General features: G+C 32.9%; 1 protein-coding gene across 1 annotated transcript in view; it reads left to right on the top strand.

The window, feature by feature from the left end:
• Positions 1 to 22,714, top strand: part of ADAM18 (ADAM metallopeptidase domain 18) — a 174,847-nt gene that overhangs the window by 52,757 nt on the left and 99,376 nt on the right. Inside the window, exons 10-14 of the mRNA XM_059384219.1 lie at positions 1,009 to 1,080; positions 1,277 to 1,443; positions 2,388 to 2,469; positions 18,282 to 18,418; positions 21,531 to 21,714. Of these exons, the coding sequence (XP_059240202.1) occupies positions 1,009 to 1,080; positions 1,277 to 1,443; positions 2,388 to 2,469; positions 18,282 to 18,418; positions 21,531 to 21,714 (642 nt within the window). The remainder of the gene's footprint in view (positions 1 to 1,008; positions 1,081 to 1,276; positions 1,444 to 2,387; positions 2,470 to 18,281; positions 18,419 to 21,530; positions 21,715 to 22,714) is intronic.

The raw sequence follows: 22,714 nt of genomic DNA, 5'->3' as shown, positions 1-22,714 counted from the left end.
TTATTTATTTGATTTTTTTTTTTTAACCATCCATGTGACAAGAGGTTTTGTGATTCCCTCTGTGTCATAAAAAATGACTGCTATTTTCTCTGTGTCTGGCTGAAAAAAAAAAAATCCCATTATACTAAGGAGGAATCTATGAAGAAGTTATTTTAGGACTTTTTGATTTCAATTGTTTCTGTTTGAGAGTGTCTATTTTTTTTTAACTATTTTAATTTTTTATTTTTTATAAACATATATTTTTATCCCCAGGGGTACAGGTCTGTGAATCACCAGGTTTACACACTTCACAGCACTCACCAAAGCATATACCCTCCCCAATGTCCATAATCCCACCCCCTTCTTCCAAACCCCCTCCCCCCAGCAACCCTCAGTTTGTTTTGTGAGATTAAGAGTCACTTATGGTTTGTCTCCCTCCCAATCCCATCTTGTTTCATTGATTCTTCTCCTACCCACTTAAGCCCCCATGTTACATCACCACTTCCTCATATCAGGGAGATCATATGATAGTTGTCTTTCTCTGCTAGACTTATTTCGCTAAGCATGATACGCTCTAGTTCCATCCATGTTGTCGCAAATGGCAAGATTTCATTTCTTTTGATGGCTGCATAGTATTCCATTGTGTATATATACCACATCTTCTTGATCCATTCATCTGTTGATGGACATCTAGGTTCTTTCCATAGTTTGGCTATTGTGGACATTGCTGCTATAAACATTCACTATTGCACTATTGGGTATTTACCCTAAAGATACAAACGTAGTGATCCAAAGGGGCACATGCACCCGAGAGTGTCTTTAAAGCATCAACAATTGAGAACCTATTTCAGAAACCTATGATTTTTATTGTTTCTTTTATTATAAATATTATTATCTTCATATTAATATGCTTTATATTGTCTGACAAATGCCGTGGTTTACCTACCTGGTGTAAGCATGATATACACACCATAAAAAATTGCTATCACTCACTCACATTTTTTTTAAATCACTTAAAATATTTTTCAGTATGATTATATGGGATCAGAAGTGATGGCTGTAACACAGAAAATTATCCAAATTATTGGTCTTGTCAACACTGTAAGTCTTAAGTTTTTTACATTTATAATTTTATGAAAAATCACTGAAACTTATTTCTATCATGACAAATTAATGACTTAAAAATCTTCAGTTATTAATATCCAGAATAATAAACTGAACTTATTCTTTATTTTTATGTAATTTTGAACTAATGACTAATGTTATTTGAACAAGTATGCCATAAATCTTATTTTAGATGTTTACCCAGTTCAAACTGACTGTGATGCTGTCCTCCTTGGAATTGTGGTCAGATAAAAACAAAATTTCTACCAACGGGGATGCTGGTGATTTATTACAAAGACTTTTCATATGGAAACAGGACTATCTTATCCTACGGCCCCATGACATAACATTCTTACTTATGTAAGCACAATGTTCTACATTAAAAAAGAGATATCAAATAATTTCAATAATTTGATAATTTAATACATTTATTGTGTTCTTCAATTTCTGTAGGCCCCTCTGAAAATTTTAAATAAACATAGCTGTTGCCATGAGTGCAATAGTATAGTTGAGAATATGCTAAAAATAAAAACAACATAAATAAATTATATAAAAATATATTTTAGAATATAATTTATGTAAGATTTGCCTTTTATAAACTTTCATGATGTTAACTATACTATAGAATACATATAAGCTTTAGCTTTTTAATAATGTCAAAATTGTCACCATTCAGTTACTATGACCTATAATATGTTAATAATTTTTTGTCTACTCTTTGACTAAAGAAGATATTTTTGGTAATAATTTAAGAAAATGCTTACATTTTAGATAGGCAAGACTTCTTATTACACAAGTTAAAAACTCCTTTGTTTAACTTTTAGTAACCAAAAGAATGCATGTAGTACAAAGAAAACCGAGGAAAATTCAAGATAGTAAAATTTTATCAAGTCTAGGAATTAGGTGAGGAGAGAAAATTGGATTTAAAATGAATTTTAGGAGTGCCTGGGTGGCTCAGTTGGTTACGTGTCCAACTTAGGATTCAGCTCTTGTCATGATCACAGGGCTCTGACACGGAGGCCCCACAATGCACTCAGAGATGACTCTGCTTGAGATTCCCTTCTTCTCCCTCTCCCTCAGCTCCTCTCCACCCTCAAATAAATAAATAAATATTTAACTAAAAAAATAAATTATAGTTTTTAATGATTTGACCCATTTTGTAAATATATTAGATAATATCCAGATCAAAAATTGGTTTGTTTGAAAAATCATTTTAAATATATAGGAGATTTAATTTAAAAGTAAGCTAGTAAATTGTTCTGAATAAGTATGGCAATAAAAAAGGCTATACTATAATGATGTAGTTACAGGAAACGTCCTGCATATTTGGGAGCAACATTTCCTGGCACAATATGCAATAAAAGCTATGATGCAGATATTGCTATGGTATGTAATTTTTATCCTTCTTTACTATTTTTATTTATATTTTATATTTATATTTTTATAATATATATTTGTTATTTTATATTTAATTATTATATATATTTATATTTTATATTATTATATATTATATAATTATAATTATATATTACATATATATTATATATATTATTTTCTATATTTTATTTTATATTCTTTTACATAGCTAAATAGTATAAAATAAAAGTAGTGAATATTAACCTGACATTTTCCTCTATATGTGTGTTTATTATTTTGTTGGGACAGAATTATTTTAATCTCAGAAAGTTTATTTAATTATAAGTTATAACATAAATCAAAAGTGTAACATACATTAATATACTTATTCACCAAGTAGGCAAAATGACTAACGTTTATATCAGATTTTCTAAGCCATAGAAAAAAGAGCATGTCTACTTTAAAGAACAAAAATCATGAATTTGTGCTTCCATTTTATGTGTACTTTATGCAGTTGTTACAAATGTATGTATCCATTAACCATCATTGTTCTGCATTGTCCTTATTTATGCATCATTTCAGTACTATTTTGAACAGCTTTTAAAAAGATGCATATATGTTGAATCCTATAGCTCCACTTTTTTGTTTAAAATTTATATGTTACCAAGAAATACACATTCACTTATCATAAATATAAGTGGTTTTACAGGACTATTACTGAAAAACAAACAAACAAACTGAATCCCCCCTTGCATAAACTACACTCCTTGAATTATTTTTCTTAATTTTTAAAATTGTTCTTCCTGGCTTATACTTTCACTTTCATTTCCTTATAAATAAAAGTTTTACTGGAGTATATCATATATAGAGAAATGGAAAAGATCATAGATATATAGGAGAATAAATTTTGACTAAGTCAATATGTAGACATGAACCTCACAGAGACCAAGAAATAGAATATTTCAGCATTTCAGAAGACCACTGTGAATCATATATCTTGTTCCACTGACTATCCATACCAAAGAAAACCACTTTCCTGACACTTCACATCCTTGGTTAGTTTGGCCTCTTTTTGAACGTTATGTAACTTAAATAATGCAGTGTGTATTCTTATGTCTGCCATTTATTTGTTCAAAATTATGTCTGTGAAAATTATCCTGTTTATATGTGTAGGAATAGTTTATTCATTTTTTACTCCATATTTCTAAATAATATCCCCATGAAATTTCTTGCATTTTCAAATTTAGACATCTGTTGACTTCTTATCATTGAAATCAGAATTTAAGACCCTAATAGTTCATCATACTTACATGCCACTTCTTCCATTCTTCCTCTATAATCATATAAATTATTAGAATTTTGTTTTATTCTCTGATGGGCCAAATAATGAACTAAACTTAAATTGTCTTCATTGCATAACTTTTGTCTCTTCCCAAATTTGTAATTGTTATCATATTGCTTTTGCCCAATTTTTCTAATAAAATTAAAAATTTTCTCTACTTCTCTACATGTTTCAAAAAAATCCTCTTTTTAACCCTAGGGACGTATATTTATTCCCCAATCTCTATTAGACTTTTTGCATAGGTGTTTACAAATTTTCTATTGTGTCTTTTTTGGGACATGTGTATTCTTTTTTTCATGACTGGCTTACTCATTTTGGGAGTCTATATGCCTCTATAATTTACTTAAAAAATAGATGTGTATTAAAAAAAAAATAATTGTACTTTGGAATTTTAAAGGTCTTTTCTTTTGTCTTTTATCATTTCTTTAGGAATTTAATGCTATTCTTATTCTCATTCATTTGTGTGTGTTTTATTTGTTTTCTCTATGGAAACATTTAAATCTTTTGATCCTTACATGGTGTTGTTTTTCATCATCCAGTATGGCAGTTGTACTGAAGACCTTTCAATCTGGATACTATTTATTTCTGATCTGAGAAATTTTACTATATTACATTTAATCATTTGCTTCCCTTTTCTCTCTGGAGCTTTGTTAATTAAAGCATGTTGACTCATCATCTAATTTATTTTATCTTATTTAATTTTTCTTTTATTTCTACATCTTCTAATATTTCTTTATATTTTCACTTTGGAGCAATCACCTAAATGTTCTTATATCCACTTCACACTAATCCTCTTCTCTGGTCTATCGCACAGGGAAATATATACATTCCCTGGGCATCTTTGCTTTGATGCTTTTGAGTATATTCAGCAAATATGGATGATTGGATGGTGGCAGTGAAATATTTTATTATCTCTACATACTGACCCTGCTTAGAACAATGTATTAAAACTATTGCTTCCTGTTCCTGTGAAACTACTCTCCCTTCTGTTATGTAGCTCTTGCTGAATAGCACAATCTAAATTTTTTAATTCATTCATCCTGTTCTGGTGTTGTTAGCAACATTCTGCTTTTCTAATCTTAGAGTTGCCTCTCACTTCTCTGGTGTAAAGATCCTGTAATAATTTCATTTGAATTGGATGCCTTATGATGACACCTATTCACTTTAAGCTCTACCTTAAGGATTAGAAAACATTATAAAGAAAGAGGTAGTAAATGTTTTAGGCTTTGTAGACCATGTGAACTACTATGTCACAGATACTCTATGGTACTAAACTCTGCCATTGTAATGCAAAATCCAATATAGAAAAATATAAATTTATGAGCATGGTGATTTTACAATAAAAACTTATTCATGAATACTGAAATTTAAACCTCATATAATTTCATATGTCACAAAATATTATTTTTTTTTGTTTTTTTCAACTATTAAAAAATACAGAACAATCCTTATTTGCAGACTATACAGGTCATACACCAGATTGGGTCTGTGGACCATAGATTACCCTGTCCTACTTTAATCCCAACAGCCCTTATCCTCACAGATTAATATTACAAATTGTAAGGGCTTTCTCAGAAAAGGATAATTTATAAACCGAAACAACTTATAAGATCTTGCTAATTTATGTTGACATTTTCCTGGAGAAACAAATAAAGGAATAGAAACTAAGTGTTCAGGACAAACAAGAACAGAAAAATCTTTATTTAGCAGTAAATTTATTATCTAGGTAAATATATTTGAGTTTTTGAATTTAGTGTGCCAGCTCAAATATTTGAGAGTGTTTTTTTTATTATTTTTTTAAATAATTTTTAAAATTTTTAATAAAACATATAATATATTTTTAGTCCCAGGAGTACAGGTCTGTGAATCACCAGGTTTACACATTTCACAGCACTCACCATAGCACATAACCTTCCCAGTGTCCATAACCCCATCACCCTCTCCCTGCCCACGTCCTACCCTCAGTTTGTTTTGTGAGATTAAGAGTCTCTTATGGTTTGTCTCCCTCCCGATCCCATTTTGTTTCATTTATTCTTCTCCTACCCCCAAAACCCCTCACGTTGCATCTCCACTTCCTCATATCAGGGAGATCATATGATAGTTGTCTTTTTCCAATTGACTTATTTCACTAAGAATAATACCCTCTAGTTCCATCCACGTCATCGCAAATGGCAAGATTTCATTTCTTTTGATGGCTGCATAGTATTCCCATTGTATATAAATATACCATCTCTTCTTTATCTATTCATCTGTTGATGGACATCTAGGTTCTTTCCATAGTTTGGCTATTGTGGACATTGCTGCTATAAACATTCGGGTGCATGTCACCCTTCTGTTCACTACATTTGTATCTTTAGGTTAAATACCCAGGAGTGCAATTGCTGGGTCATATGGTAGGTTTATTTTCAACTTTTTGAGGAACCTCCATGCTGTTTTCCAGAGTAGTTGCACCAGCTTGCATTCCCACCAACAGTGTAGGAGGGTTCCCCTTTTTCCGCACCCTTGCCAGCATCTGTCATTTCCTTACTTGTTAATTTTAGCCATTCTGACTGGTGTGAGGTGATATTTCATTGTGGTTTTGATTTGTATTTCACTGATGCTGAGTGAGGTGGAGCACTTTTACATGTGTCCGTTGACTATCTGGAGGTCTTCTTTGCAGAAATGTCTGTTCATGTCCTCTGCCCATTTCTTGATTGGATTATTTGTTCTTTGGGTATTGAGTTTGCTAAGTTCTTAATAGATTTTGGACAATAGCCCTTTATCTGATATGTTGTTTGCAAATGTCTTCTCCAATTCTGTCAGTTGTCTTTTGGTTTTGTTAACTGTTTCTTTTGGTGTGCAAAAGCTTTTGATCTTGATGAAGTCCCAATAGTTCACTTTTGCCCTTGTGTCCCTTGCCTTTGGCGATGTTCCTAGGAAGAAGTTGCTGTGGCTGAGGTTGAAGAGGTTGCTGCCTGTGTTCTCCTCAAGGATTTTGATGGATTCGTTTCTCACACTGAGATCCTTCATCCATTTTGAGTCTATTTTCATGTGTGGTGTAAGGAAATGGTCCAGTTTCATTTTTCTGCATGCTTTCTGCATGTTTTCTGCACCATTTGTTGAAGACACTGTCTTTTTTTCATTGGACATTCTTTCCTTCTTTGTCGAAGATTAGTTGAGGGTCTATTTCTGGGCTCTCTATTCTGTTCCATTGATCTATGTGTCTGTTTTTGTGCCAGTACCATACTGTCTTGATGATGACAACTTTGCAATAGAACTTGAAGTCTGGAATTGCGATGCCACCAACTTTTGGCTTTCTTTCTCAATATTCCTCTGGCTATTCGAGGTCTTTTCTGGTTCCATATAAATTTTAGGATTATTTGTTCCATTTATTTGAAAAAAAAAAATGGATGGGATTTTGATAGTGATTGCATTAAATGTGTAGATGGCTTTAGGTAGCATAGACATTTTCACAATAATTTTTCTTCCAATTCATGAATATGGGACATTTTTCCATTTCTTTGTGTCTTCCTCAGTTTCTTTCATGAGTACTTTATAGCTTTCAGAGTATAGATTCCTTGCCTCTTTGGTTAGGTTTATTCCTAGGTATTTTATGGTTTTGTAAATGGGATTAACTCCTTAATTTCCCTATTTTTCTGTCTTGTTGTTGGTGTAAAGAAATGCAACTGATTTCTGTGCATTGATTTATATCCTGACACTTTACTGAATTCCTATACAAGTTCTAGAAGATTTGGAGTGGAGTCTTTTGGGTTTTCCACATATAGTATCATATATGTGAAGAGTGAGAATTTGACTTCTTTGCTTATTTGGATGCCTTTAATTTATTTTTGTTGTCTGATTGCTAAGACTAGGACATCTAGTACTATGTTGAATAGCAGTGGTGATAATGGACATGCCTGTAAGAATGATATTCACAGTGGGTTTTTCATAGATGGATTTGATGATATTGAGGTATGTATCCTCTATCCCTACACTTTGAAGAGTTCTTTTATTAATGTATTGTATCATATTGATTGATTTGCAGATGTTGAACCAACCTTGCAGCCCTGGAATACATCCCACTTGGTCGTTCTGAATAATCCTTTTAATGTACTGTTGGATCCTGTTGGCTAGATTTTTGGTGAGAATTTTTGCATCTGTGTTCATCAGGGATATTGGTCTATAATTCTCCTTTTTGATGGGATCCTTGTCTGGTTTGGGGATCAAGGTGATGCTGGCCTCATAAAATGAGTTTGGAAGTTTTCCTTCTATTTCTATTTTTTGTAACAGTTTCAGGAGAATAGGAATTAGTTCTTCTTTAAATGTTTGGTAGAATTCCCCTGGGAAGCCGTCTGGCCCTGGGCTCTTGTTTGTTGGGAGATTTTTGATGACTGCTTCAATCTCCTTACTGGTTATGGGTCTGTTCAGGTTTTATATTTCTTCCTGGTTCAGTAGTGGTAGTTTATATGTCTTTAGGAATGCATCCATTTCTTCCAGATTGTCAAATTTGCTGGCGTATAGTTGCGTATAGTTATGTTCTTATAATTGTTTGTATTTTTTTTGGTGTTGGTTGTGATCTCTCCTCTTTCATTCATGATTTTATTTATTTGGGTCCTTTCTCTTTTCTTTTTGATAAGTCTGGCCAGGGGTTTATCAATCTTATTCTTTCAAAGAACCAGCTCCTATTTTCATTGATTTCTTTTCTTTTTCTTTTTCTTTCTTTCTTTCTTTTTTTTTTTTTTCCTTTGGTTTCTATTTCATTGATTTCTGCTCCAATATTTATTATTTCTCTTCTCTTTCTGGGTTTAGGCTTTCTTTATTGTTCTTTCTCCAGCTCCTCTAGGTGTAGGGTTAGGTGTCTTTGGGACCTTTCTTGTTTCTTGAGAAAGGCTTGTACCACTATATATTTTCCTCTCAAGACTGCCTTTTCTGTGTCCTACAGATTTTGAACCGTTTTGCTTTCATTATCATTTGTTTCCTTGATTTTTATCAATTATTCTATAATTTCCTGGTTGGCCCATTCATTCTTTAGAAGGATGCTGTTTAGTCTCCATGTATTTGGGTTCCTTCCAAATTTCCTCTTGTAATTGAGTTCTAGCTTTAGAGCATTGTGTTCTGAAAAAAGCAGGGAATGATCCCAAGTTTTTGATACTGGTTGAGACATGATTTATGACCCAGGATGTGACCTATTCTAGAGAATGTTCCATGTGCACTCAAGAAGAATGTGTATTCTGCTGCTTTGGGATGGAATGTTCTGAATATATCTGTGATGACCATCAGGTCCAGTGTATCATTTAAGATCTTTATTTTCTTTTTGATCTTTTGCTTGGATGATCTGTCCATTTCAGTGAGGGGAGTGTTAAAGTACGCTACTATTATTGTATTATTGTCAATAATTTCTTTGTTGAACATTTCTTTGATTTTGTTATTAATTTGTTTATATAGTTGGCTGCTCCCATGTTAGGAGCATAGATATTTAAAGTTGCTAGATCTTGTTGGACAGACCCTTTGAGTATGATATAGTGTCCTTCCTCATCTCTTATTATAGTCTTTGGCTTAAAATCTAATTGATCTGATATAAGAATTGCCATCCCAGCTTTCTTTTGATGTCTATTAGCATGGTAAATTGTTTTCCACTCCTTCACTTTAAATCTGGAGGTGTCTTTGGGTCCAAAATTATTTTTTGTAGACAGCATATTGATTTTTTTGTTTGTTTTTTGTTTGTTTGTTTGTTTTTCCATTCTGATACCTTGTGTCTTTTGATTGGGCATTTAGCCCATTTACATTCAGGCTAACTATTGAGATATATGAATTTAGTGCCATTGTATTGCCTGTAAAGTGATTATTATTGTATATTGTTCCTTTCTGATCTACTACTTTTAGGCTCTATTTGCTTAGAGGACCCCTTTCAATATTTCCTGTAGAGCTGGTTTGGTGTTTACAAATTCTTTTAGTTTTTGTTTTTTCCTGGAAGCTCTTTATCTTTCCTTCTATTTTTAATGATAGCCTAGCTGGATATAGTATTCTTGGCTGCATGTTTTTCTCATTTAGTGCTCTGAATATATCATGCCAGTTCTTTCTGGCCTGCCAGGTCTCTGTGGATAAGTCTGATGCCAATCTAATATTTTTACCATTGTATGTTACAGACTTATTGTCCAGGGCTGCTTTCAGGATTTCCTCTTTGTTGGTAAGACTTGAAAATTTTACTATCAGATGATGGGGTGTGGATCTATTCTAATTGATTTTGAGGGGGATTCCTGCTCCTCCTGGATTTTGATGCTTTTTCCCTTTGCCATATTAGGGAAATTTTCTCCAATAATTCTCTCCAATATACCCTCTGATCCCCTCTCTCTTTCTTCTTCTGGAATCCCAATTATTCTAATATTGTTTCATCTTATAGTATCATTTATCTTTCAAATTCTACCCTCGCGGTCCAGTAATTGTTTGTCTCTCTTTTGCTCAGCTTCTTTATTCTCTGTCATTTGGCCTTCTATATCATTAATTCTCTGTTCTGCTTCATTTATCCTAGCAGTAAGAGCCTCCATTTTTTTATTGCACCTCATTAATAGCTTTTTAAATTTCAAATGGGTTAGATTTTAGTTCTTTTATTTCTCCATAAAGGACTTTTATTTCTCCAGATTTGTTTCTCTTATATCTTCCATGCCTTCTTTGAGCCTGAGAATCATCATTATGAACTCTATATCTGACATATTACCAATGTCCATATTGATTGGGTCCCTAGCCTTTGGTACTGCCTCTTGATTTTTTTTTTTTTTTTTTTTTTTTTGGTGGTGAGTTTTTCTACCTTGTCATTTTATCCAGATAAGAATATATGAAGGAGTGAATAAAATATTAAAAGAGTGGCATAGACCCCAGGAAAATGCTTTTATCAAATCAGAAGAGACCCCAAATTGAGGAAGGAAGAAAGAGTGTAAAAAGAAGTTCAGAAAAAAAAATTTTAAAGAAAAAAATAAAGAAAAAACATAAAAAAGAGAAATACATATTAGACTGGTGAATAAAACAGGGTCATCCACTTAATTTGGGGAGTATTTTGGTCTCTTAGAAGAAAATACCTCCCAAAATTTTAAAGAATGAAAAACATATATAAGGGTAAACACAATGAAGGCATGGAATATGACATAAAGATGCAAAAAATTTTTTAATAAATTTCTAAAGAAGGAGTTGAAAGATAAGTTGGTTGGGAGAATAAAGAAAAAGAATGTGGAGAGAATTTGCTCAGGGTGGAGACTAGAACAAAGCCCTGTGCTAGATTTAAGGTATATTTTGATATTAGAAGAAGTTGTTTCCCAAATTTTTTTAGAAGAAAAAACCCTATGTGTATACAAAAAAAAAATAATAATAAAGTTAGACACAATGAAGAAAAAAATATGACTATAATAATGAAGAGTCAAAAAAGATTTTTTTAATGAAAGGTGTTGTTAAGATATACTAGTTAAAAAACATTTAAAGAGGAAAAAATAAAAGTTAAAAAGTTAGCAGAAGAAAAAAATAAAATTAAAAAAATTTCTTAACTTTGCAAGACTAAAGAGTCATGGGGAGAAAGCATGAATTCCATGCTTTGCTTTCTCTTCCTCTGGAATTCCAGTGTTATTCTTGGTAAGTGAACTTGGTCTTGGCTGGATTTCTTGCTGATCTTCTTGGGGAGGGGCCGGTTATTGTGATTCTCAAGTGTCTTTGCCTGAGGTGGAATTGCACCGCCCTTACCAGGGGGCCAGGCTAAGTAATCCACTGGGGTTCGCTTTAGGGAGATTTTGCTCCCTGAATGCAGTCCATAGATTTCCAGAGGACGGGAATGAAAATGGCTGCCTCCCAGTCTCTGGCCTGGAGGATTCAAGAGCTTGGAGCCCCACTCATCAGTGCGCCCTTGGAGAAAAGCACCTAATCACTCCCATCTCCCTGGCCTCCAGTCATGCTCTGAGCTCACCCAGCCTGTGACCAAGCATCTCTGACTCTGCACACCGACCTGCCTGGAGTCTCCAAATCCAGCAGATCCCTTCACTCTTCCAGGGAGGTCTCCCCGGATCTTTTTGGGGTCTCTGCTCATAGAGTAGTGGTCTAACTGTGCCACGGATCACAGTTTAAGGTAACCCCAAGTTGAAAGTTCACTCCTCGGCTCCGTCTTTGTAGCTGGCTTCCCTACTCTAATTCCTGCAAGCTCTGCAACACTCAGACAGCCCTGATCATTCTGTGACCCCATGGGACCTGAGACCATGCTGTCCCACATGGACTTCACCCTGGATTAGCCTCTGGAGCAATGTCCTTCAGTGGAGCAGACTTTTAAAAGTTCTGATTTTGTGCTCCATTGTTCCCCCGCTTGCTGGGAGCTGGCCCCTCCCTCCATGGTCTATCTTCTTGCTGTAAGATTCACTTCTCCACAGGTCCTACCTTTCAGAAAGTGGTCAATTTTCTGTTCTAGAATTGCTGCTCTTTTTTCTTTTATCTCCTTTTGGATTTGTAGGTGATTGGAATGGTTTGATAAGCTATCTTATCTAGCTGATCTCCTGCTACCTGATGTTATCTCAGCCTCCTACTTCCCTGCCATCTTGACTCCTCCTCCCAAACTAGATTTTAAACCAAAGACTGTAATAAGACATGAAGAGGGACACTAAATTATAATAAAATGGTCTATCCAAAAAGAAGATCTAATAATCATAAATATTTATGTTCCTAACTTGGGAGCACCCATATATATATAAGTGAATTAATAACAAAATTAAATAAATACGTTAATAATAATACAAAACTAGTAGGGGACTTGAATAATCATGCAGTGGATAGATCATCTAAGCAGAAAATCAACAGGAAACAGGCTTTGAATGACATACTGGACCAGATGGAGTTCGCAGGTATATTCAGAGCATTTCATCCTAAAGCAACAGAACACATACTTCTCAAGTGAATGTGGGACATTCTCCAGAAGAATAGGTCACAAACTGGCTCACAGATCAGGTCTCAACTTGTACTAAAAGATTGGGATTATTCCTTGCATATTTTCAGACCACAGTGCTTTAAAACTTGAACTCAATCACAAGAAAAAAAAAATTAAGAACACAAATATATGGAAGTTAAAGAGCATTTTACCAAAGAATGAATGGGTCAAAAAGGAAACTAAGGTATTTTAAAAATTCATGGATACAAATGAAAATTAAAATACAACTGGGGGGTGCCTGGGTGGCTTAGTCAGTTAGGGGCTTGATCCCTCCCTGCTCAGTGGGGAGCCTGCTTCTCCCTCTCCTCCTCATTTCTGACCTCTCTCTTTCTATCTCTGTCAAATAAATAAAAACCTTTAATAAAAAAAATAAAGAAAATTAAAAGAAAAAGAAAATACAACTGTTCAGAACCTTTGGGATGCAGCTAAGGTGGTCTAGGAGGGAAGTATATAGCAATACAGGCCATTCTCAAGAAACAATAAAAGCCTCAAATACACAAACTAAACTTACACCTAAACGATCTGGAAAAAGAACAGCAAATGAAACTTAAATCCAGCATGAGAAGGTACATAAAAAGGTTAGAATGGAAATCAAGGATACAGATATTTTTAAAAAATAAAAGATCAATGAAACTAGGAACTGATTCTTCAAAACAATTAATAAAATTGATAAGCTCCCAGCCAGATATTAACAAAAAAAGGAAAGAAAAGGAAAGAGAGAGAAAGATAAAGAGAGAAAGGGCCCAAATAAATAAAATAATGAATGAAAGAGGGAGATCACAACCAATACCAAAGAAATGTAAACAATTATAAAATAATATTATGAGCAATATATCCCAACATATTAGGCAATCTGGAAGTAAGGGATGTGTTCCTAGAAACATAAACTACAAAAACTGAAACAGGAAGAATAGAGAACCTGAACATACTGATAACCAGCAAAGAAATTAAATCAGTATCAAAATCTCCCCCAAAATATGAGTCCAGAGCTGGATGGGTTCCCAGGGGAATTCTACCAAACATTTAAAGAAGGATTACATTTGTAAAGTTCTTTACAGATTTTGTATTCTAGCCCTTGATCTGATGAGACATTTGCAAATATCTTCTCCCATTCTGTAGGTTATCTTTTGGTTTTGTTGAATATTTTCTTTGTTGTGCATTTTATCCTGATGAAGTCCCAATAGTTAATTTTTGCTTTTGTTTCCCTTGACTTGGAGGCATGACTAGTAGAATTTGCTGTGGCCTAGGTCAAAGATGTTGCTGCCTGTGTTCTACTCTAGGATTTTGATGGAGTCCTATCTTACTTACATTTAGGCCTTTCATCCATTTTGCGTTTATTTTTGTGTACGGTGTAAGAAAGTGGTCCAGTTTCATTCTGCATGTGGCTGTCCAATTTTCCCAACACCATTTGTTGAAGAAACTCTTTTTTCCATTGAATATTCTTTCCTGTTTTGTTCAAGACTACTCAACCATAGAGCTGAGGGTCCATTTCAGGGTTCTCTATCCTGTTGCATTTATCTATGTGTCTATTTTTGTGCCAGTGCCATACAGTCTGGATGATTACATTTTTGTAATAGAGCTTGAGGTACAGAATTGTGATACCACCAGACTTTCTTTGTAAAAGTCTTTTACTGTTTTATGTAGTGAGAGTGCAAACACAAATAGAGACATGCAAACACACACACAAATGTGTGTATAGAAAGTTTATCACTTCAAATAGAATGTAGAAATGTTAACACCATCTTTTAGGTCTCAAATCATATCATATAAACATAAAATGAGTAATTATGTAATTTACTTAAATATTACTTTTAAATACATTTAAAACTATATCACACAAATTAACATTTTATTTTCAACCACAAAACAATTTCTTTAAAAAAATCAGTGGAGAGAAAGTTTATTATATTTTTCCATTTTCTTCCTCTTCATTCATCCTTGATGTTACAATTTCTCCTTTATTATCAATTTCTTTTTAACTTCCAAAAATTCTTCAGTCATTTTTTTTAAAGCATAATATCTTAGTTTTCCATCATTCCAGGATGTCTTCATTTCATCTTCATTCTTGAGGGATATATTTTCCAGATTAAAGTTGTGGATTGACATTTTTTTCTTTTAGCACTTGAAAAATATTGTGCTATATCCTCTGTGCATCATTATTTCTGATGAGAAATTCTCTGTTTATGAATCATTACTCTTCTATAAATAATGTGTTGGTTTTCATTAGCTGATTTCAAGATTTAAATATTTTCTCCAGCTATTTAATCATGATGTATCTGCCATGATTGTTTTAGTTTATCTTGTTAGAAATTGGGAATATTTTAGCCATTTTCCTTCAAATATTTTTCCGTTCTGCCACCTTTCTCCTTTTCTGGAACACTAACAGCATTGATGTTTGATCTTTTGCCACTGTTCCACTGCTTCCTGTATCTCTAATTTTATAAAAAAAAATTTTCTCTATCTTGTTCAGATTAGATAATATATCTGAATTAGTCCTTAAATTTACTCATTCTAACATCTCCATTTTGCAACTAAGTCCACCTACTCAGATTTTATTTATACCTGGCCTTAGGCTGAAAGTCACAAATACTGTCACTGTTTATAGGTATTTTCTTTGGGCATGGACTCCCAACTAGTAATGTTAGCTTCTGATGTTTGTTTGTTTGTTTGTTTGAAGTTTTTAGTAATATTCCAGTTAGCTACTATATGATGTAATACTAGTTTCAGGTGTATAATATAGTGAGTCAGCACTACCATAAAACACTCAATGCTATAACTTTAAAAAAAGTCAAACTATGGAAACACAGAGTAGAACTGTAGTTGTTAGCAGCTAGGGGAAGGGGGAAATGGGGAAATGTTGGCCAAAGGGTACAAACCTCCAGTTATAAGATGAATAAGTTCTGAGGATCTAATATAACTATGGGAACTATAATTCATAATGTGAAAATTTGATATATTTATATTATGAAACAATTCCCATATCAAATTAATATATTCAACTCCCATAGTTATATTTTATGAGAATGCTTAAGACATGCTTTCTTAACAAATTTCAAGTATATAATACATAATGATAACTTATAGTTTAAAGTTATCATATGTATGTGATAGCAAACGTATTTGTCTTTCTCATTTTATTTAGAATAATGCACTCCTGGTCATCTATGTTGTTGCAAATGGAAGTATTATCTTCTTTTTTATGACTGAATAATACTTCATTGTATAGATACACTACATTTTCTTTATTCATTCATCTATTGATAGATATTGATGTTGCTTCCAAAACTTGGCTATTATGAATAATGTTGCTATTGACATTGGGTACAGATAGTGATTTCACTTATTTTGCTAATTTAGCCAGAAGTAGGATTGCTGGGTCATATGGTAATCCTATTTTGAATTTTTTGAGGAACCCCCACACTATTTTTCATAATGACCATACCAATTTACATTCCCATCAAGAGCTTTTCTCCACATCCTAACATTTGTTATCTCTTGTCCTTAAGATAATTAGCTATCTTACCTGCTCTGAGGTATTATCTCGTGGTGGGTTTGATTTGCATTCCTCTGATGGCTAGTGATGTTTAGCATCTTTTCATAAACCTGACCATTTGTATGTATGATTTGGAAAAAATGTCTATTCAAGTCATTTGCCTATTTTTCAGTTGAGTTATTTGGTGTTTTGCTATTGAGCTCTGAGTTCCTTATATATTTGTTATATAATTACTTATTGGATATATGGTTTGCAAATATTTTCTTCAATTCCATAGGTTGCTTTTTCATTGTGTTGATTTCTTTATCCTTTGCTATGAAGTAACATTTTAGTTTTATGTAGTCCCAATTTACATCTTTTTGTTTTTTGTTTGTGTTTACTTAAGTGTAATTAACATGCAGTGCTATGTTAGTTTCAGGTCTACACTATAATGATTCAACAATTTTGTACATTTCTCAGTGCTCATCAAGATATGTGTACTCTTAATCTTTTTTTAAATCTGTTTTGTTCATCTTCCTCCATCCCACCAACCTGCCCTTATGTTGAGGTCTTTTATCCACTTTGAGTTTATCTTTGTGTATGGTGTAAGAGAATGGTCGAGTTTCATTCTTCTATACATAGCTGTCCAATTTTCCCAGCACCATTTATTGAAGGTATTTTTTTCGTCTTTCTCAAAGATTAGCTGACCATAGAGTTGAGGGTCCATATCTGGACCTCTACTCTATTCCATTAGTCTATGTGTCTGTTTTTGTGTCAGTACCAGCCTGTCTTGGTGATGAGAGCTTTGTAGTAAAGCTTGAAATCAGGCAACCTGATGCTCCCAGCTTTGTTTTTCTTTTTCAACATTTCCTTAGTGAATTGAGGTCTCTTCTGGTTCCATACAAATTTTAGGATTATTCCAGCACTTTGAAAAATACCAGTGGAATTTTGATCAGGATGACATTGAAAGTATAGATTGCTCTGGGCAGTATAGACATTTTAACAATGTTTATTCTTCTGATCCATGAGCATGGAACCCTTTTTCATTTTTTTGTGTCTTCTTCAATTTCTTTCATGAGTTTTCTGTAGTTCCTTGAACATAGATCCTTTACCTCTTTGGTTAGGTTTATTCCCAGGTATCTTATGGTTCTTGGAGCTATAGTGAATGGAATCAATTCTCTAATTTCCCTTTCTATATTTTCATTGTTCAAGTATAAGAAAGCAACTGATTTCTGTGCATTGATTTTGTATCCTTCCACATTACTGAATTGCTGTATGAGTTCTAAAAGTTTGGGGGTGGAGTCTTTTGGGTTTTCCATATAAAGTAACATGTCATCTGTGAAAAGAGAGTTTGATTTCTTCTTTGCCAATTTGAATACCTTTTATTTCTTTGTGTTTTCTGATTGTTGTTGCTAGGACTTCTAGTACTATGTTTAGCAACAGTGATGAGAGTTTATACTACAACATTTTAATGAGCTCCAATATAAGCATCTTACTCCTATTTATATTGCACCTCAGCTTAAATACTAATTCACAGATATTAAGTAGTTATACTCCTCAAAATTCTCTATTGGAGTACTTCATTTTCTTTAGAACACTTTTCATGATCTCTTTGTATTTGGGAAATTTGTTTCAAGTCGCTAGTTTATTTTCTTTCTCCCCTTCTGTAATGGAAGTTACCAGTGTGAATAAAGTCCATTTTTTCATGCATGCCACTACATTTTCATTTTCTTTTAATGTGCTTGACACATGTGTATTCTGAATTAAGATTTGTTAATTGGGTAAATTTATTTAATGAGAATATTAAATAAATGTATTTTGTTGATTGTATCAGAAATACTATGGCTATACAATTTGAGTATGTTAAATATTAAACCAGAGAATACTTCTTGCTTGATCATTCTTTACACTGTTGCTTAGTTCTTAGTCAATTAGTCAGTATGGATAGTCTTATCAATGACCTATCAAAATAACATGTTGTAAAATACACTTAACATAAGCAGTGTTAAAATATAAAATTTTACAGAAAAAAAATATTTTATTACTTTATTTGTTAACTACTTGTATGATGGTTTTCCTTTCAATCTTCTTTATTTTAGTATCCAGATGCAATAACTTTGGAGGGATTTTCCGTTATTATAGCTCAACTACTTGGGCTTAAAATGGGATTAACATATGATGATATTAATAACTGTTCTTGTCCAAGAGCTACATGCATAATGAATCCTAAAGCAGTGTAAGACTTTTTTCTTCTTAATTAATTTCACATATATGTTTGTGTAGTTGTTTACAAGATGTGTTTTGTTTTTATTCTTTATATTCAACTCCATGTCAAAAATTGGAAAGTGTGTTGTGCCAAAAGAGATATCACACTAACAAATATGTCTAAGTGATATGACTCCAGGAAAGTGGTAAATGACATGATTAAGAAATGCTCACTTGAGAGAATTAGAGGGAAATTTTTAAGATTTATGAAGACTGTGAAATTTTAAATAAGCATGGTACTATTGTTTTGGTTGTTGTAGTATATTGCATTCAAAGCAAGCATATCTAAAATTACCCTTAGTAATATAGTATTGGCAGTTTGGGTTAGAATTTTAAAGAGATAGTAGAAGGGGAAAAGGTTTGCAGAGGAAAAAAAAATTGTCCCTATTTACAGATATTATGATGACTACCCACATATATCAACAGTATCAGTATGCAATTAGAAAAAGAACATTGAAAATTTATTAGGATGGGAGAAACTACATATTATATACAGGCCAAAAGACATAAAAAGAGAAGGAAAAGACAATGATGTTGGATATAATGAAGACTTAAAAACAAAATCATTGAGTAAATTAGAGAGGATAGAATTTAGTGCATGAGTAGAGAGGCTGACTTTTATTGGAGCTGAGTATATTCAGTTATTGTGGTAAGATGTTAGCAGAGTAAAGAGATAAAGATTTAGGTAGTTTGGTTAATTGAATTATAAAGATGAGGACGATTTCTTCTAGTAAGGAGTATATAAATTTGGATAAAATATGTGAAACACTTGTCTTGGCGAGAGGCTGTGGACTCTGAGAAACAAACTGATGGTTTTGGAGGGGAGGGGGTCCAGGGAAGGGTGAGCCTGGTGGTGGGTATTAAGGAGTGCACATATTGCATGGAGCACTGGGTGTGGTGCATAAACAATGGATTTGGGGACACACACACAAAATAAAATTATTTTTTTTAAAGTATGGTAGGATTGTAGGACCTTTTGAAGATATACTTAATATTAGTAATTGCAAATGCAATGTGAATTCAAACAACATGTTATTTATTTTAGTCCATATAATTTCAGCCACCAAAGTGTATATATAAAGAAAGTAAATAGTTGAGGTTTTGTCAAGTTAATATCCATGGGATTCAAAGAGAGTTAGGATTGCAGGAAAAGCTATGTTCCCCTAAAATAATCATTTCAATTTTTCATAGACTGCTCTTGGAGTTTGGGATTAGAAATTAAAGGGAGTTGAGGGAAACTGGAAGGGGAGGTGAACCATGAGAGACTGTGGACTCTGAAAAGCAACCTTGAAGGGGCGGGTGGTGGGAGGTTGGGGGAACAAGGTGGTGGGTATTAGGGAGGGCATATTAGGAAGCACTAGGTGTGGTGCAAAAACAATGAATACTGTTACACTGAAAAGAAATTTAAAAAAAAAAAGAAATTAAAATACTTTGAGGCTGCTGCCTTACCTTGACTTATTTTATAGTTGTCTTTAGACCTGGGCTTTAATCTTCTCCACAAAAAGCTAATTAATTAATATTTACTTTTAAATGCCTTGGTCTATTAAAATTCTATATACTTAGGCTAATACATTAATTTCTTCCTTTTCATGGCCATCTTTTAAGCAAAGATTACAAAAATAAATTGCTTTGTACACAGTTATACAAATGTTCCAAATTCTAATTAATACTACCAATTTTTACTCAAAAACATGTGACCCAAGTAAAAGATAATGTTTCTATTTTTTATTTTTGAATTTTTATTTAAATTCTAGTTAATTAACATATAGTGCAATATTGGTTTCAGGATTAGAATTCAGTGATTCATCTAAGTCTCTATTTTTAAATTAATTTTGTATAAGAAATATCAGTGCTCAAAATTTGTGACTTTTTGCCTGAGAATGGCCTGCAAAAGTGGAGTGACACTGATACCTATTGAAACAAAGTAGCTGTAAGTAATTGAAAATTGCTTAAATCATATTATTCCTTGTGGCATTCTTCCCATTTTCCCCCATTTATTCCATTACAAAAGGCTAAGTGAAAGCTAAAGCATTACTTTTTCCTCACTTTACTAACATCAGAACGTTAGCAGCTGTACATTTGGAGGCTCAGCTATGGCTGTTTTGGAGTTATTGTTTCAGACATGATTGCTTAGACTGGCAATAGAAATAAAATGTGACCCACATATGTAATTTTAACTTTTTTAGTAGTTGCATTAAAAATTTTTAAAAATCATATGAAGTTAGCTGCAATAATGTATTTTAATATTTTATTTAACAATATATCAAAAATATTATCATTCCAACATTCAGTCAACATGAAAATTACTAACTGTATATGTTATGTTCATTTACATGCATGTGTATTAATAAAGGATGTATACAAGAGAAAAGAGTCCAGGGATTACACCAATGTTATCAGCTTGAGAAACAAGAAGAATAGAATTGCCTGGAACTGAGAATAGTGGATGGTACAGTCTTGGCTGAGAAGACCAGTAGTCAGTATTGTACATAGTATATTCAGAATGTCTAGTGAAGATCCATTAGACATATTTTTTAGATATTCCACTAAAAACATAGCAGTGAACATGAAAATGAAGACCTTAATGGAACTTATATTATAGTGTTAAATTTAAGTTACATAAAAACAAATTTAAAAAATACAAATGAGCTTATTTTTACATGATGCAAAAGTACCATGTGGAATAATAAATATTGACAGTGGAAGTAGAATGGGGGAGGGGACACAATTTTATATAATGTCAAGAAAGACTTTTTTGGACGATTACATTTGAGTAGACATCTAACTGAAATGAGGGAGAGAAGCTTTGGCTATATGAGAGAAGAACATATTAGGTAGACAGAAAGATAGATGATAGATAATAAATAGATGATAGATAGGTAGATATCTAACCATTTTACTTTATTGCTTTCCTGGAAAGATACATTTTTGATGGCATTTTAAATCATGCTTGTCTTCATCTCTGCTCAGGTAGAAGTTTTTCATTACCCATCTTGCAATTTATGTCATTATATATAGGGGCATTGTTTAGGTGGAGTTCTATTAGCCTGAGGACTTACCTGAGGATTATTATTTCATTGTAGGGGTTCCAGTGGTATAAAGATTTTTAGCAACTGTAGCATGTATGACTATAGATATTTTATTTCAAAATTTGAGGCTAAATGTCTTCAGAATTTTTCAAATTTGCAACCATTATATCAAAATCAATCAGTATGTGGTAATGGGATGTTGGAACCTAATGAAGAATGTGACTGTGGCAGCCAAGAGGTAAGCAATAAAAATTGGAATTTGAGCAAAATTTCTGTGTTTCTAATAAGTAGTTGTCATGGTATATAGGAGATAATATATGCAATTATGTCTTTAATATAAAACTTAGATATGAAAATGAGTGTAAGATAGGGTGTATGAATTGCTTTTCCATCCCTTTTCAAATGAGAAAACAAATGACTCATGAAAACTTGGTTTGCATATACTGTTCCCAAGTATGCCAGCAGAGAGGTTTTGCACATAAGGTTAATCCTCAATTTATTTCCTAACTCATGTGGCCACCATCTGTTTTCTCTACAAACTTTTCCTGAATTTGGTTCAAATTTCCCCATTTCTTTTTGTTACAAGAATGGTGAAAAATGATGATAGATTTTTCTTAATCTTTAAGCATTCTTGCATTTCCATGTTTCAGGATGATCAAAACTTGTTCTGTTTCCTCACTTCTAAAAATAGATATCCATTCTACCACAGTCCTATTAACAAAACACTCTCTGTACACTATTCTTAACAGATAATACCACATATTTAATCTAATATCATTATTATATAACATTTTGCAATTCCTCTCTATTTAAATAAAATAAGATTTAGTGATTAGTCCCCCAGCCATTACATGAATTTCTTATCCACCTACAAAAAGAGCTGACCATTTGTTTATATAACATTAAATCTCTACAAGTTTTCTTAATCCCCACTATTCCCAAAAGTGTGTGTGTGTGTGTGTGTGTGTGTGTGTGTGTGTGTGTGTAGGTTTTCCATTTATCTCAGATCTTTCTTTCTTCTTTATTTTTATTTATTTTTTTAATCGCAAGAACTACCTTAATAGAGAAATATAGAAGGGGTCAAAAGCTCAGAATAGTGGTCATATTATAATTGAATATAAGAATACAAATCCAGCACCCAATTATTTGGATGGCTTACAGGATATTGCTTTCACTAAGGCAATGAAAAAATCCACTACTAAGGAGGTAATAATGTTGAAAATCTCAGTGGTAGCTTT

The sequence above is a fragment of the Mustela nigripes genome, chromosome 18, assembly GCF_022355385.1.
Source record: "Mustela nigripes isolate SB6536 chromosome 18, MUSNIG.SB6536, whole genome shotgun sequence".
Classification (NCBI taxonomy): Eukaryota; Metazoa; Chordata; class Mammalia; order Carnivora; family Mustelidae; genus Mustela; species Mustela nigripes.
Note: the sequence above shows the minus strand (reverse complement) of the source record. Positions and strands in the feature narration are given on the sequence as shown.